Raw genomic sequence first — 17,301 nt, forward strand, 5'->3', positions numbered from 1 at the left:
CTACACTTGTATAAAGTCTCTTGCCACTAGTTTTCTGAAATGGAGTATTTTCTTTGGAATATGTGGCTTTGCAAGCAGATGCTTTCTATTCCTCCCCTGTACTTGAAGGGGCTGGATAGAGATACTAAGACAATAAAAGGAAGGTGACAGAATGCTGTGATCCACTGTTCTTGCTGTCCCCACGCAAACATCTTCCCATAAGGGTAGTTATTTAACTTCTGCAGTGTCTAAGGACATTTAAGCCTTTTGTAGCACTTATCTGTTTATTGTCTTTCAGATTATTCAAAGAACGTTTCAAAACTTTGCATGACGTGGATTATACTACCAAAACAGTATTTAACACAGCTAACCAGCAAAGCATGCAACACTACCAAGCTGTGTCATAAATTGCACTCATACCCCAAGAGTTATCTGAATATTTTCAGTCTATGCATTTCTTAAATTATTTGTTCCAAATCAGTAGTTTTTCCAGAGCTTGAGTTTCTTGTACTTAATGTGCATTTTAAGACAATGGACATCTCTTCATAAAACAATCAGAAACAGCGAGAACAATATTCAGTAAGTTGACACCAAAAAAATGAATCAGAAGGACATCACGTTTTAGAACGCGTACAATAAGATCAGACTTTTTAAAGGAAAAACCTCGTAATGACTTTTAGTGTCCTTTTAAGCACTTTAAAAATTGGCTTAATTAATCTGAATTCTAGCTCTGTATATCATTAAGGATGCATTAAGTGGTTTATGAATCTTGTATCTCTTTCAGCATGATAGCCTGCTTCTTGCAGCTGTACTCTGCTGAAGCTGGTGGGATATCCAGATTTAGATCCAGCATAGATCAATCCCATCTTCTGAGATACAGTCACAGCAGCACATATGTCTGCCTAATCATTAATAGGCACTTTCCTTTGAGAGCCTTCCCCTTTGAGGCAGAAGTAGAAAAGGGCCAATCTTGGATACTTAAGTGGCAATACCATAGCATCAGTGGTTGAAGGCATTGCAGATGGGGGGGAAAAATAACTCATCCCCATCATAGCAACAGAGGTTTATTCAGTACTGGGGGGAGGCTTACTTTGGCAAAAGGAGTATTTTTTCAATGTAAAAGGCCCCATAAACCCAGATGTTATTCCAGTGAGGCTTGGTCTTTTATGTAGTATTCACACAATCACTTACACTTTGATAATACTGAGTATCCTTGCGTGGTTTTCAGTCTAATTCATACAGAAGAGTCAACAGCAGGGACGCGTGCTTGCAGGTTTGTAGTGTTCCTGTTGGGTTTTTCTGAGGCTATCTCAATCCATTCAGGATTCTTCTAAAAGATCAACTAAATCCATGTAGATGATGTGAAAGTGGTGGTTCATACAATCACTGGCTGTGCAGGTGAGTTTCAGTTAAATTTTCCTTTTTAAGGTTTATTTAGGTATAAGATAGAAGTTCTGAAATAATATCTTTTTAGGAAAAATGCAGTGGTGTTGGCTTCTTTCAAGAAGCAAATTAGAATGATTTTTTTTTTTCTTTAAACAGGTTTAGTGCAAATTTCTTCCTATATGTTCACCAAGGCACTTTGATCAATGTCCCTTGCTGTTCTGTGATCACAGAAGTAGTGATTATGTTCAAATACTTTCCAGTTAACAAAACAGGCCATCAGATTCCTCATGCTTCTTGTTCATGGTGATGTCCCAGCAGCCATGTCTTGAAGGGTGTGCAATTTAAATATTACATTCCTGTTGCAGAAATAGCACTAGAATTCTTCATTACCATATGGTTTTACTAAACAAGAAGTATAGTCAGGAGTTTGGATTCTGGCATATTCATTGGAAGTGGCGCTTACAAAAATTCCTAGGCTGCAACTGTATGTTAATGTTTATATATAAATTTTTTACTGTCTCCAGTTTGTCAACTGAGCATGAAAACACTATAATGAGATTATTATCTCACAGAATAGAGCTGGCACAAATCTGAGTAACACTGCAGTAAGAAAAAGCTCTCAAGAGTGGCAGAAAAGGTGCTGCACTGTTGCTGTGGGAACAATGGCTGCCACAATGCACAAACATCTACAGTGCCCATGTGTTCTCAGCTTTCTTCCTGCTTTCCATGATTTTCTACCTTGTTGGAGCAGGGTGATGTGAAAAAGGGTGGTTCTACAGCTGCTTCTCCTTTGGCTCTTAACAGATTTGAACTGTGGACCAGAAATGGAAGTATGTTCTGGAGTTCCTGATAGAAAACATTCTCATTTGTCCATGACTTAGGCATAACACATCATGCACAAATAAGTTGTTTCTAAAAGCAAGGTATAAAACCACACTGGGTTAACATGTGTGTCCAGAAGGAGATTAGGTGTGTGGCCTTCTGGCTAGGGAACAGAAGGCCACAATCTCTTTCTTTTCCTCAGTTCCAAAGAAAGGTACAACGAAGCAAGTGTCCTGCTAAATGCATAGGCAATCCCTTCTCATGTCTGCAAATGGTAAGGTACAGAACTCCAAAGCTAGTAAAACCTGTGCGAGAGTTTTGTAGAAGCTTTGTAGGTAAAAAAGCTTTACGCTGAGCCTGAAGATCAAGGGCTAGGACCACAACAGCAAGCTTAACAAGAAGGCCAGAACAACAAAAGAAAAACCACCCTAGCTTGTAGTGAATTACATTCTGTTGTTAATAGGGTCAGTGCAACAGAAAGGAGATCCCAGCATCCTAAAACAAGGGGAAGGGAACATTCCTAGGCCTGTGAAGCATGTAACGGTCACAGTGCCTGGGAGAAATAGCGCAGTGCACTCTTGATGAGACTGGATCTGCTCTCGCTGAAGAACTCCCCTTGCCAAAGTTCAATGGCAAAGTTTTGCTGGAGCAGCCCAAAAATGATATTTTTTTTCTTTTTTTTTTTTTTTTTTCATCCCCCTAAGTCAAGTTTGAAAGATGCTGTGCTTTCTGGAAGACTAAATCAGTAAAAAGACTTGGTCTTACAGTAGTTCCATCATATAATATACATTCCCTGCTTTTCCTGGAGAACTACCTTCTTCACCAAATGGATTTATATACTAGTAAGGACTGTGCTTTCTGTATTCCTTTACAGTAAGTTCCATAAAAGTTGTATTTCGGTCCTCTTTGAGGACAGGAAGGTGCGCTTTGCTGGGAGAGGACCAGTCAGTTCTACTTTGGCTTAAGACAGTGTTTCTTCTCGCCACAGAGTCTTAGTATCTGTGGATGACTATCCTGTAACCTCTTGCTGAAAACAAATGGTAGATGCCTTCCTAGGTTCCAGGGCAAGCTGTCCCCTCAGTCGTTTTCTGAGGAACTGGGAATTTCAGTGCATGAGGGATAACCCCTTTACTTGAGGGTTTTGCATCATGTTTGCCTCTTAAAGTTTGGATTTGGGAGTGGACTGGAGCAAGATTCTCATGTCTAGCAGTGCTTTCTCAAGGTAATGTGCCATTTGGGCTGCATTTGTGTCAGCACAGCTGTTGAATGCTGAAATTGCAAAGTTGATATGTTCATCCATAGGGTTGTAACAGATTCCATAGCCATCTGGAACCACGGGACCAAAACACATCACACAGTCTGTCTTTGCTGGGACCTGTGGAGACAATGTGATTAAAAACTTCTTAACCAGTCAGAGAGAAACGTAGCCATCAAATGCTAACAGCTCTGTCAACAGTAGAAGAAACTGCCATCTCGTTAAATGCTCTAGAAGAGGGCCTTTTTGGTCAGACCCACCTACCACCACAGGCATGCTGGATTCTACCATTGAGGAGCAACGTGTTTTCCTATGCACTTGCAAAGGAGCGCCTCCTCCCAAGGTAAGCTCGTAGTAAGTCACAAGCAGCACTGTATCAGTAAGGATGGGAGCATGGCAGATGAGCATCAAGCTGTTCTGGCAGCTAACTTCAATTGATCTCACTTGCGTTTAGGTACCAAACACTTTTGGTGACCTTGGCTTTGGTTATGCTAGTTTCTTCACAGGATTGAGTGGGACTGTGGCAGCTGTAAGATCAGATCTGCAGCTTTATGGGATTGGTAGCAGGCTTAAAAATTTCTGGCCCCAAATGAAGATTAGTTTCTAACAGAAAGGAATGAAGGAGACATGTGGAGAAAAAAGGCAATGAAAAGAAACAGAGAAGGCTTCTGTCTTTGCTCAGACAAGTCCTACCTGGCTGGTTGAGAGATTGAAGTGCATTGCGACAGCATACGCTGTGTCCATGAACAGTTCAGGCATGCTCACTAGGTCCTCAATAGCTTGAAGCTTCAAGCCTAAGAGGTGGCGGTCTATTGCATTGCCCCTTATTGCCTGGAAGGAAGGAAGACTAGGTGAAAGCCTGTCTAGTAGACAGGTGAGCAAAACTGTCCACTTCTTTGGGTTAAGGAAAAGAACACTTCTAAAAATCTCTAAACATTTAAAGTTAGGAGGAACCCAGATCTTTGGCTTTAGGACCAACAGTCTTGTTTGTAAGGACTGTGAAATTAAACACACCAGTGGAACCAACCTTCTGGTTCCTGCCTGTGGGCTCCCTCTGGTTTAAGGGGTCCTCATGCAACTTTGGCATTTATCAGCAACAATGACAGCAGGAACTGAATCTACTCTCATGTTTGATTCCCTCCTTGACGTCAGCCACAAGGGACACTTAAACTGCTAAGCAGAGAGAAAGGATTCAGTCCGTGGCCTTGGGCACCGTCAGTTAGACCTACGCAGTGGCACAAACAGCCACATCACTGTGTCAGCAGAGAAGGCTCTTAAGGTCTCGTCTTTCATCAAAACCCTCATTTGCTAGGTAAAACCCCAAGTCTGGCTACAGAGAGAACACTCACCATATCAGTGTATTCCCTATGGGCCTGGGCAGCTCTCCTCAGCAAGTCTGCTTTCTCCTGGTCCTGAGAACACACAGATCTCTCTGTAAGTTTTTCTGCAGAATGGAAAACCTCATTTTGGCTGTTCCTCTAGGATGAAAGGCATTTCTGCCTTGTGTGTCCATGCTAGACTAATTTTTAGACATATTGGATTGAATTTTTAAATCATGTTTGGCTGCATTACTTCATTCAGAATGGAGTTCTCCACCCATCAGTAGCAGAACTTATAGTAGCTAGACAGACTTTTAGAAGGGACATACTTGGTTTTGGTGGGATTAGAAATGTCCACGTTGTTTCTCAGGCCAACACATGTGAAAGGAAAGCCAAATGAAACCCAAGCTGTGTAAGTATAGACTCCAAGCTACGATTTAGCCCAACTTCACATCGGGTGCAGTTCTACTCAGCTGAAACCAGCTGACACAGCATTAGCCAAACAAGCAGCTTTTCCTCCTCTCTCTCCCTCTCTCTCTCTCTCTCTCTCTGTTTTTTTTGTTTGGTTGGTTGGTTTTTTGAGTGGAGTCCTCTTACTCTACTTCTTCAAGGTCCTCACCGATTTGTCAGGGCTGTCCATTGACTGCACAAACTTAAGAGATTGTACAGAAGTGGAGCGGATGGTGTCTGTGCGGCCCAGGCGGAACATCCTTAGCGATGCACTCTCGTATGTGGCACAGGCATGGCCGTACATCCTGGAAGAGGGAGAAGAAAGTCACAGAAGTGAGTTTGCCTGGGGAGAAGCAGCCCCTTGTGAAGTGGAACATTTGGGGAAGGAGGAGACTTTATGTGAGTGGGTCCAATTGACAGCTGACCTCTGATACCTCCTTACTAGGACTGTACACACACAGAGGGGTAAATCTCACCTGCTGCTTGGCAGTTGCCACAAGTGAGATCTGCTGTTTGGGCCCAGCGCATGGGGGAAATGTGTGATCGGAAAGCAGGCTGCAGCAGCCTGTGAGGCACTTGTCTGTGCCACCTTTCTCAAGCTTACGTATCTCAGCCTGACAGTGAAGAGGCTGAGGAGCTACCTGTTGGTCTTACCTGTAATATGCTAGCTGCAAGGCCAGCTGGATAAAAGCATCAGGACTTATATTCTCTGACTTGGGGAAGGCTTTCCCAAATTGATGAAAGACCATGACTTTGACATCCAGGTCTTCGACCATTCTGCAAGGAAAAAAAGAGGTAAGTGTTCCTTTGCCTGTTCTTGCAACAAAGGTATAGATTTGCTTTCACAAGGCTCTGCGGGAACAGGCTATCTGGATCTGACCTACGTAGGACAGAATGCTCCATCGACATGCATCTGTCTGGGCAGCACCACACAGATGAGCTTTTTTTGGCCACTGCTGAAAATCTTCACCAGGTGAGATGGGCGGGCGTGTGTGTGTTTCTGCTCCAGTATCCCAAGTTAGATCCAGTCAAGCCTTGCTCTTTCTCAGTAAATGGGATGGATCGGTAACTACCCCTTCCTAGCACCTCTAACTTTGCCCCTGGCAGGTGGCTTTAGTGTGCTTTTCAGCTAGGTTCAGTGCTGTTGACCCAAGAAGTCACTGGGAAAATTCCCTGGCTGCCGTGGGGGAAGCCTCATTTAAACCACTGACACGTTCCAGAGGGGGATGTTAATTACTCCCTCAGCCACGAACCAGACCTCTCCACTGCTTCACACTTACATGTTGAGGTTCTGCTTTGCCTTCTCTATGTCATTCTTGATTTCTGGAGTGATGTTAAACCGCAGCTTTTTAGGCATTGGCAAAGGACTCATGGGCGATCGTACCAGCTCAGGTTTCTTCCTGCACAGAGAAACTGTTATGTTTAACCAGACCTTTAACTTGAGGCTCAGTTAAGCACACCAGAACCCAGGTAGACATGCACAGGAGATCTTCCCCAGCACCTTGTGACACTAGTCACAGGCTGAAAAATTCTTCGCAATACTATTACAGTATTTTTTTGAAGGATATGAATGAAATTACATCTGTGCCTTCCGCCCAGAAGAAACACCTCTCCCCAGGGGAAGACCTGTTAGTTCTGAACAGTGCAATTCCCTGAGAATGGAAGCAGCAGCAAAACTTGTTCAGAGTAGCTTGGCCACTTGATTCTTATCACAAATACAAGAACTGCAATACCTAATTAACACCCCGCTACCATTCCTCCAGAACAGATTCCTAGCGGGTGAACTGTGAAGTGGCATGATCTTGGGGAGCAGGTGGTTTAAAACCCACCTTCCAATGCTGAGGAAAAGTAGAGGAGGCAGGACTCACGTGTACTCCACGATGTGATCCAGAAGAGCAACAATGGGTGGACCTTCGGAGGGAGCGTGCTCATACACAAGACCACAGGAGCCATCTTCAGCAATGATGAACTATGAGGGAAGCACAAGAGGACAGCATTGAAGACAGACATGCAGTGTGTGAAGCAGGAGCTATCCAGAGAGATCTTAGTACCTCACTGCTCTGTTTCAGAATGGACAGCAATCCTATCCTTGCACACTAGAAAGGTAACCCAAAGGTCTTGTTTAGCAGAACAGTAAGAGAAGCCTTTCAGCAGGCCTAGAAGATCTGATGGCATCGTTACAGTTCTGCAAAACTAGCTGGGTGAGAGTGTGCCTGATGGATATATCTGTGTGCTCAGTGTCCTGGCAATACAGAATGGTTCAGTGGTTTCGATTTACTTAGATGCACACATAATACAGGAATAATATCGCCATGTGCTGGCTTACCATTACTTTTCAGTTAGCTGGAGCATCTAAGCTTTATCCCATCGATGAAGTGTTCCAAATAGGAACAAAATAGCTGAAAACATTATGAAGAGCTCAGCAGATGTGAGAATAATCTTTTAAAGCATGACTGCTACTATCCACAAGCCATATACCAACTAATGAAGGAGAAGCTTGAATAGCAGCTGCTGTTGAAGGCTCTTGACAAGATCGGAGGAGAGATCTGAGGGATGCCATGGGATGGCAGCTTTTGTTTCAAAAAAACAAAACTAAAAGCCATTGGGCAGCTTCTGGCAGAAAGGGAAAAGTGACAAGCCTAGAGGAGAGATACAAGGAACAGACCTCCCTGCATCTGGGCTGCCTCCAAGCAGATGAGACATTGTTCACCGCAGGCAGAAAATTGATTTACAAGAAACACAAAGAACTGCTACACTGAGTAAGTATGGGCAGAGACAGTAAAACAAAAGTCCTTGAGGCAGGAATGAGCGCTTGTGGTGACTGCAAGGGAAACCATAGGGTGTCATACTGCCAGCCACCACACCTCGTCTCCCCTACTTCTCCACCCTCTTGATACAAGGAAAACATTCCTGCAAAAGGTTTTTGGGATTACTTGGACCTTTGCAGCGTCAGGAAAAAGCACCTCCTCCAGACCCATGTCTTCAGCATCTGTAAAGCATCAGCACTTACTTGAAGGGTTTTGTCGAACCATCGGTTCCCACTGTTCCAGCGACTGCCCCCGCCATGCAGCATCTGAGCAGCCACACGGCTCTTGTAGATGTCATCAGACACCCGTGGCATAGGTGCATCAAGGCAGACAGTGCAAATGCTCTTCTCAATCGCACGCACAGATTCCTTGTTGGTCTTATCTGGGAGAGAAATGAACAACAAATAAGGAAGGGGAGTTGGAAAACTTCCATTTAAATTGGAGGGAGACCAAAATTTGAAAAAGCAGGTTTGAAGGACCCAGTGTTGGATTCCCATTGTACCTCAATGCAATAGTAGTCATTTAGGGGTATATAGTTAGCTACAGTTTTGTTAACTGGGTTGCTACAGATGTGAGCATGCTGCATTCACCCTCCTTTTTTTCATGTTTCCTACATCCCACCCATCTGTAAAGCAACAAACAAACTCTAAGATTTCAAAATCTAACAAAAGTTTCAGACTTGACCTGTGTACCTTCCAAAACAAAAATGACTATGCTATGCAATGAAGTCAAGTTGATTCTTGGAGGTATCTGTCCAGAACGAGCTTCCAAAGCACTGAGCAGAGCACAGCAGTGATGGTGGTGGTCATGTCTGTTAGGACTTGCATGTTAGGGGCTCTACAGACCTTTCAGAAGGTTGTTGTAGGCTTTTGCCCAGCTGTTTCGGTGGTTGGTAGTGAGGATCCCAATAGGTTCTTTGTTTGTTTGGAGGGAGGTGTTCCATATCTTCTCCAGCTGAATGAAGAGCTGGTCAGTGGTAAGGGGACTTCCGTCACTGTTGTAAACATCCAGCTCGAAGAACTGAAGGTGAGAAGAATGGGCAAGGACAGAGGCAACATGAGAGGAGATCTTTCTTGTCCAGTCCCAGAAACAGGGAACAGCCACTTTGAGAAGGTACGACCTGACCTGAGAGCTTGGCTTGTAAGCAGAGCTTTGAAGGACACTCAGAACTGAAACACCAAAGCCCAGCTTCCCTTGCAGACCATAAATACAGTCTAGGTTTGAAGCTCAGAAGCCACGGTAGCACAGGCCAAACACACGAGGAATTCCTGTTTCTGAGGCTCAGCTATGGTGGTAGGGCTTTGAGAGACAGGAATTGTGGGGACAAGAAACAGAGGAAGAGAGCATTTTTCTGCCTCGTGGTCTGTTGCTCACACAGTCCCAGCTGTTGGCCAGCTAAAGCCAAAGTGGGTAAAAGGAGTAGGAACAAATCGCTGGTAAGGCAAGCCTTGTGGGCAGAGCTTTGTTGTTCCCTTTCCTCTGGACCGCAGCTAGCTGAAAGGGACTCCTACATCTAAACAAACCTCGAAAGCTCAGCAGCTGCCATACCTGGAAGTTGTGAACCACTGTGATGTGTCTGGATTGCTTTTTGCCTTTGGCATAGTTGACAATGGAGTCCCGCTTGGGCCCAGGAATGCGGCAGGATGAGAGGATCTGGTAGTACTGGTTCATGCAGAGGGGCTTCCCACCCAGGTACTCCACTGGAAGGGTCTCACTGAAGACACAGCAAGGTAAAGGAGGAAGGGGGAGAGAAAACAGATGAGTGGGAAGGCCTGCACTCCCCACACAATGGGCACAGGCTCAGCCATGCAGCTGCTGTCACTCACTGCAGCAAGATCTAAATGCTTTGGTGCTGGCAGTATAAAAAAGGGGCTGTCCTTCCCCATTCCTGCCAGCTTTCATAGTTGGGGCTACAAAAAGTCTGTTTGCTGGCCTTTCGTTTGGGAAGGGGGAAGAACACTATTCCCTTTGTAACACCAGAGAGCCAGATCTCTGGAACTACACTGCACAGCCGCAGAGAAGACTCCAGGGCACAACATACTGGGAGATGTATTTCCTGTGAAATGGCAGAAAGAGGCTTTGGCTATAATTTTTGAGAGGTGAGTGATGTGTTAATGACTCATGAACTAGACCGGGACATGATCAATCATTTGAGCAGTCATATTCCAACCATCCTTCTCGGGGCTGGCTCTGAGCCTTGTCTGAATTTGGGTGTAAAGGTGTGATGTTGGTAAACATATTTTTGGAACATAAATAAGGCATGTTCAGCTGAGGTTTGCTGGTGATCACAAGAAAAAAAGAGTAGGGAGGAACAAGTTTCTCTAGAGCTCATCCCATCCAGCTGGGAGATGAAAAATACCAGAAACCCAAAATGAAAAGAGAGAAATTCCTGCTGCCTGAACTGTAACTGTTCTGTGGGCAAACAAAAGTACGTAGGACTGTCAGTCAGGCTCACTCCCTCTAAGCATGTACACATGTCAAATGAAAGTATTAAGGTAAACAAAGAACATGAAGAAAGACAAGTAAGCAGTGGTGGTAATTTTGGCAGTGAGCAGTGATGTTGATTACAATATCTCTTTTCAAATACGTGCTGTCTTTTCTTGCCTTTCTATTTGGAAGGGAGATTTATTGACTAGGCTCAGCCTTTCTATGACAGTGAGGAACACATGAGCAGTCAGGAGGGTCACTAACTCACTTGTCAATCATGGTCTTGAAATCCAGGATGCCCTCAATCAGCTTGGCAGCAAACCTGGAAGAGTATCAAATGGAACAAGTTGAGAGTCAAACACAGAACATCTGGAATTGAGAAACTAGCTGAGGGCTAGCCGAGCTTCCCTCTGCTCCTTAGAAAGTTCAGTCTTTCTGCCAAGCCCCTACTGTGCCCATCTCTGGTTAGCTGATACAGCCACTCTGGGGTTGTCACTTAAGATTGCTGGACAGTACTACCACGTAGCACTTTCCTTTTTAAAAAATGTATCTTACTATATAACCAAGGAACTCTAGACAACTTTCAAGAAAGCAGGGTTCAGTCCAGATGCATAAATGACCTAACAGCAGCATTTTTTACTGACGGGTTTGGTTTTACCACATCCTAGCTCTGAGTCTCAGCACTAAAACAGCACCAAGAACAGGGGATTTCTGCCCTTCTGTGGCCAGAGGCCACCTCTGAGTTTCAAGCCAAGGCACAGCTGTATCTCCCTGCATCCAAGACTCACCACTGCTTAGTTCCTACCTGGTAAATGTTCTGCTGCTAATGCAACTCTTGGGAACATTCCTCTAGCATCGAGGGATCTGAGGCAAATGCAGACACGCTAAGTGCTGATGCCAAGGTGTTGTGTTCACAGGGATCAACGTAAACACAGCCAATGCCAAATCCCAGCAGCGAGGGAGGCTGTGACAAGCCACATCAAACTGCTTAGCTGGGAGTGACAGGCTGGCCTACTCTGACCTGGGAGCTCCCACCCATGCGTGGGAGGAAGGAGGCAGGAGGTCACTGTGACAAGAGTTGCAGTCAGCTGAGCTTCAAAGGCTTTATAGTGCTGTGAGCATTTGGCATTTGCAGGCAGTGTCATCTGGATTTGCTCAGCCTACCCATCCCTAGTAAAGATCAAAGGACATAACTCCAAGAACCTACGGGCTGTTAAACAAATGAGACATCCTGCAAAGTAGGTTTCAATGAAAATTTCCCAGCCATATTGCAAAACCTGAGAAAGTAAAACAGCTAGGGAACAACAGTGAGAGAGCCTATGTTCCCTTCCAGAGAGCAAACAGCCTGGGAGTGGAGTTAGGGCTTCAGGGGGAAGACGGTGGAGAGGTTAGTTGACTTGTTTTCAGCCAGCAGCATTGGCCAGATTAAGGAATGGAGAACCCTACTTTTAAACCCTGCCTTCTGGTTTCTGAAGCTTTAGTCTCAAGCCATGCTGCCAGACTTCTTTCTGCAGCCACAAACTATGCAAACACACATTTAGATTGTATTTAACATGGAAGCCCAGATTCTTACGCAGCTGCTCAGTTCCACTGCTCAGGGCACCGGTAGTGCTCCAGATCCCATCTTCTATTTGGGTAACTTGAGAGTGAATGATATGAGCGACTGCTTTCAAAGATGTTCATCTAGTCTTGCACTGTCCCTGTAAAGCTCTGCTCAGGTGTATCCGAGGGACTGGAAGGGAGGATTTGTCCTCAGCCTTACTGCTCCCCTGGCTGGTACTTCTGAACTACCAGAGCAGCAATGACTGGTAACTGTGGCAAAGGTAACTGTATAAAGGTCAATGCTAAAGTTCTGCAGGTGGGTTTAACACACTCTTATTGGTGGTTAAAAATTAAAGGGAGACCACAAGGAAGAGAGGATGTAGCAGGGTTTGATTGCAAGGAAAAGCTCAGAGTGGTGAGGCTGGTCACTGTTAAGTTTCCCAAACGATAAATCACAAGTGAAATGACACAACAGGGGACAGTCCCCTGCGGGAACAGACCAAATGAGAGTCCTGCAGCAGGTTCCCCCATCCCTACAAACCAGCAGACTCCAGAGGCCAATTCCTGGTTAGTCTCCCTGACGTGCCTGGGCTACTTTTTACGCCTCCTTTAACTGCACACACAATCTTAGCACCTCTTAGTCTTCAGTGTGTCAGATATATTCTCATAATGCCTCCAGCCAGTGATCTGGCCATCTTGCAATGAAGATCTGTGCTACAGTAAAGACAGAAACATAGGGTTTTAGTCCCTGTTTAGTACTTGAACCACTGGACGCTTCAGTTTTCACCCCTGATGACATATTTAGTCTGGTGTAACCAGAGTTTCCTTAAAGCCTGGCAGCCTTTCCTTATCTGTACAGCCCTCTTGCACAGCACAGGCAGTTATCAGACTTGGGGACCACATGATAATTACTCTCTTTCTCAATCAGCCTAAACACCCTCTTCCCTGTACCAGCAGAGATAGTGCGTCCCATCTGAAACCTAGGGGAATGTAGGAAAAGGACTTTACCTGAGCTGACCTTGTCGATCCAGAAAATCCTGCTTAGGTAAGACCACACCGGGGCTGGAGTGGACCACAACTGGCAGGCGATACTCCAGGTAGGCTGTCTTCAGCCACCAGTCTGAGAGCTGGGATGGAGAAAGGCAACATGCAGGCATGGCATCTGCTGCTGTTTGACCCATGCCTGGCTGAACAGTCTCGGCATCCTGTCCCCAGTTCTGCCCCACACTTTGCAAACAAACTGTTTGGGTCATATGCTTTGCATGTGGAAGGGTAGAGGGGGATTTGAGCAAGGTAGAGGGGGATTTGAGCAAGGTAGAGGGGGCTCTTGGTGCAGGGCTCGAGCAGAGTGTTTCCTTCAAGTTCTTGGGCCAGCTGTGTGATGCCAACAGGTTAGAGGCTTCAGCAGCCACATACAGGGTTAGTGACTCCCTATTCTGCCATAAATCTCTCTGCTCACCCAAGTCCTGGTGAGGAGCTTGCACAGCTTGGGGAGGTCAGCAGCAGACTGGTTGCGAAGGTGATGCTATGAAAACACAGGTGCCAGTGGATGCAGCCAGGACACCAGCAAGGTGTGCATCAGACCACCCTCCCTAACCAGAGCCTGCGGCCAGAGTCCCAACCTACCCAGTTCTCTGTTTTCTTGGCTCTTCTCTCCAGGCCTTTCTGTAGCCTCTCCCCAACGCCTCCTGGCTTGCAGAATTCAGCCACCAGCTCCTGTGTGTGGTTCAGCTCCTCCTCGCTGATGATGGGCTGCAGAGCCAGCAGGTAGCGGTCCAGCGTTTGCTGGAGTGGTGGCACGGGGAGATGGGGCAACGCTTCCTGATGAAGTTGGAATCTGCCTGGGATCTTGCCTAAAGCTGTCGGCTTCAGCAGGCCGTAGGGCCTGGCCTGCAAGGCACAGAGCAAAGGTCGAGACAAGGCTTTCCCCCGATATGCACAAGGCAGCAAACAACCTGGATCTGGGAGTCCCTACCCCAGCCTCTCTGAGGACACGCAGAGGTCTCAGCATGGGAGCAGAGCACACAAAGCACAAACCAAGGGGCAGTCTACTAACTGCATGCTAGAGATGGTTGTAGGACATCCAGAAAAGTTGAAAAAGAGAAACTTGATCTCCCAAGATACTGATTTTCAGGTCACCAGAGGAAATGCTGCCAGGATAATGACACATCTCCCACTCTCTGGGCACCTTCCAGCTGAGAGTCTCCACACACGTAGCAAAGTCAGACCCTTCCATCCCATGGTAAGTGGGAAGAAAGAGTATTTCTTTCATGACTTACATCTTACGTACTGTCAGAAACTGTTTCATTACTTCTTACAACAGCATAAGGCTAGAATGTTAAGCAGAGCCCTTGTGCCATCTGGGCTTTGAGGAGGCAGAATTTAGTTAAGTTTGGGGCAGGGTTAAAGTGCCTCTTCTCTGACTGACTGGCCAGGGATCGTACATCACCAGTGATGGTCACGGAAGGACCGGCTGTGATATGAGGCCTTGGGGCAACTCTCCTTTGTGCTGATGAACTTTCCAGTTACTGGAGGATCCAGCTATTATTAAGAGAACCTCTACCCAGTAGTACCAGTATGGGACTGGCCAAACTACAGGAGCCTTTGGAAACAGGGAAAGCTGTTCAGGAAATTGTGGGTGATGCCAACAGGCTCCTGGGATCCCATGGTGTCACGTGAGAGTGAAAGCCTTAGAAACGAAATGGATCAAACCCAGAAGATAACCAGGGAAAGAACTTTGCAGTTTCCCCCCAAACGAATAACAACATCCTCTTGGGTGAACAGGGTTGGACATCCTCCAGCTTGAAAACGTTTAAATTGTACTCTACAGGTTTTTAGTTCCCTCTGCTCCTCCCCCTCTATTGGAGCTGCTGAATCAGACACTTCCCTGCAGGACTCTGGACTTCGCATCAACCGAGTACTGAGGATACAAAGCCAGTGAGAACATTCCCTTTGATTTCCAAGGCAGTGAGAAAATATCTGTCGCCCCCACCTCCTCCCAGCAGTTAAGCACAGAGAAGAAGAAAAGCGTGAGCTAAATCTGCAAGGTGACAAAGCCTCTGTGTGGTACTGAGCCCCCAGACAAAACGCCCTATGCTCTTTGTAGGACACAGCAAGAACTATGAGATCGAGGTTTGGAGAAGGAATGTTAAAAACAAGAGAAGGGGGAATTACTGAAGCATGAAAGAAGAGTGGATCTGGGAAGAAGTGAAGGGTGTTAATCATGGCCATGTGGGCGTACCGTACCTTCTCTCCTTGCTTCTGCTTCCTATCCATGGCTGGTAGGACAGAAAAGATCGTAAACCTCTCCCCTGGCCTGTCTCGGTTTCCTCTTCCACCTGACAATGTGCTGCCCATGCAGGGCGTCACCTCGTTAGCAAACTGTCCTCTGATCGGAGGGCTCAGGGCCAGACACAGTTCCGGGAGAGGATGGGGGTAATCAGCCCATCAGGTCGCCTCAGCTGCCACCATGGCACCTCTCTGGGAAGCCCTCCCACAGCCACTGACCATCAGCCCTGCATTGCCCAGTCGCTGCTTGCTGATCAATACTGGGCGGGCAGAGTCCTTCTCTGATCAATAGCTCTGGGCCTCTAACCACGGCAGAAGTGAAAGTGCTGGGGACAGCATTCCCTCAGCCCTCACCTGGCCTATGAAACTATGGCGGCCATTGTGACAGGAGCCTGAACATCAGGCAGGAGAGATGCCAGTTTATGTCCTCGAAGCAGGTGGCAGCAGGGGCTGTCACTGGATGGGACAAGCTGCAGGGAGCATTTGTGTGGGGTGATGGACAATTTAGTTCCTTTGCTCAGGCAAAGGTGGTCAGAGTGTTGGAGGAGGACAGCTCTCCAGCAGGAACTGGGCAGTGACCCAGCATCACTGTAGGTGACGTAGGATTAGTTGGAGATGGGAGCAAATTCAGTTCGGCGCTACAGGCCCTCATGCCCCACACACATGTGGTCGTTATTGGGGAGCTTTGGGTTGTCAACCCTCAAAAAAAAATCAACCGGTATCTCCAAAGCAAAGCAACAACAGAAGTGCGCAGTCACAAGGAGTATCGCCGCCTCCTTCGCGTCTGTCTATTGCCTGAGGGGCAGACAGGCGCAGCCTTCTGCGTAGCTGAGATCAAGAATGATGACTCCCAAAAGCGGTTTCAGATTTTCCCTGAGGTAACGGTGCAAATCCCAAACCCAATTAACTGAAAACAGCGCACGCTAAAACGTGGAGCACGTTTGTGTCTTTGCTCTGGTGCCCTCTGCTCGTCTGGTCTGAGGCCAAAGGCGCGGCGGCGGCGCTGCCAGCGCGGACACAGCCCGCTGGCCCCGCGGGACACGGCCGCCCTCCAGCGCCGCCGACCTTCCCCGGGGCCGGCCAAGCGCGTGGGAAGCCCGGCGGGCCCGGGGCTGGGCCAGGCGCCTCAGAGCGGCGTCTGCCTCCCAGCCGGCCGCGGCCGTGTGCAGGCGGCGGCGGTTTGTCTTTCCCTCGTCCTTTTGTTTTTAAAGGGGACGCTGGAGACCCTCGGCGCGGGGACAGCCCGCCCCGGCCGCCCCTCGGAGCGGACCCCCCCCCCCCGCTCGGCCCCCGGGCCCCTGCGATGGACGCGGGGCGGGCCGCGGCCCCCCTCAGCCCGGCACGGCGGCTGCCGAGGCCGCCCCCCGCCGCTCTGCGCCCGCCTCCTCGCCGGGGCCCAGCCCTGGGCTCCCGCGGAGGCGCCCGGCGGGAGGCCTAGGCAGCGTCCCCCGGCCCCGCCGCCCCTCGAGGCTCCCTGCCGGTGGCCGGGCCCCTCGCCCCCCTCGCAGCGAGACCCTGGGCCGCCGGCCCGCGCCACCTCCCCTGCCCTTGCCCAACGCCCCCAGGCGGGCCCGGGCGGCCGGCGGAGCCCGCGCCAGGACCGGCGGGACCGTGGCCCAGCTCCGGGCCCAGGCCGCTGCCACCCGCCGGCGGCTCCTGCCCGTTATCGCGGCTCGGGGCAGGCCCGGCGCTGTGTGCCGCCTGCTCGGCACCGGGACGCCCCCGGCCGCCGCAGCCCCTTCCCTCCCCGGCCACCATGGCCCCTCCCGCGGGCGGCGCGGCCCGGCCGCCATCTCACGGCCCCCCCCGCGCCCCGTCCCGGGCCGGCTGGAGCCCCCCACCCCCGCTCGATATCCTCGGGCGGAGCGCGGCTGGCACTTACCACAGCCCTCGCCACGAAGGCTAGCATGGCTCCGCACCTGCCCGCGGCCCCGGCCGCCGCCCGCCGCAAGGACACCGGCGACACCGGCCACACCGGCCGCCGCCCCGCTCGGCCGCCAGGGGGCGGAGCCCCCACGCCACCGCC

At 48.6% G+C, this 17,301-nt stretch overlaps 1 protein-coding gene across 3 annotated transcripts; it reads right to left on the bottom strand.

Annotated features, from left to right (window-relative positions):
* Positions 1-244: 244 nt before the first annotated feature.
* Positions 245-17,299, bottom strand: CRAT (carnitine O-acetyltransferase). 3 transcript variants are annotated; one of them, XM_056351253.1, is made up of 15 exons: positions 17,158-17,299; positions 15,234-15,336; positions 13,614-13,877; positions 12,996-13,114; positions 10,714-10,767; positions 9,567-9,732; positions 8,864-9,038; positions 8,222-8,400; positions 7,080-7,180; positions 6,492-6,611; positions 5,866-5,988; positions 5,381-5,516; positions 4,792-4,854; positions 4,136-4,273; positions 245-3,562 (listed from the first exon to the last, which is right to left on the bottom strand). In XM_056351253.1, exons 2-15 carry the CDS (start codon positions 15,261-15,263, stop codon positions 3,347-3,349), a joined length of 1,884 nt encoding a protein of 627 aa, XP_056207228.1. In that variant the 5' UTR covers positions 15,264-15,336; positions 17,158-17,299; the 3' UTR covers positions 245-3,346. The 3 variants fall into 3 exon arrangements, with proteins under 3 accessions (XP_056207228.1, XP_056207229.1, XP_056207227.1); XM_056351254.1 differs by lacking the exon at positions 15,234-15,336 and having other exon boundaries at positions 17,158-17,276; XM_056351252.1 differs by lacking the exon at positions 17,158-17,299 and having other exon boundaries at positions 15,234-15,941.
* Between the last annotated feature and the right edge of the window lie 2 nt (positions 17,300-17,301).

Source organism: Falco biarmicus, chromosome 9 (genome assembly GCF_023638135.1).
Source record: "Falco biarmicus isolate bFalBia1 chromosome 9, bFalBia1.pri, whole genome shotgun sequence".
Classification (NCBI taxonomy): Eukaryota; Metazoa; Chordata; class Aves; order Falconiformes; family Falconidae; genus Falco; species Falco biarmicus.

Excerpts from the sequence above, each read along its gene's own strand:
- CRAT (XM_056351252.1), bottom strand. The coding sequence starts at position 15,344 with ATGGGCAGCACATTGTCAGGTGGAAGAGGAAACCGAGACAGGCCAGGG. Across the intron at positions 10,768-12,995 it reads GATCGACAAGGTCAGCTCAG|GTTTGCTGCCAAGCTGATTG; the intron begins GTAAAGTCCTTT and ends ATACTCTTCCAG. Across the intron at positions 4,274-4,791 it reads ATAGGGAATACACTGATATG|GCAATAAGGGGCAATGCAAT; the intron begins GTGAGTGTTCTC and ends CCTTCCTTCCAG.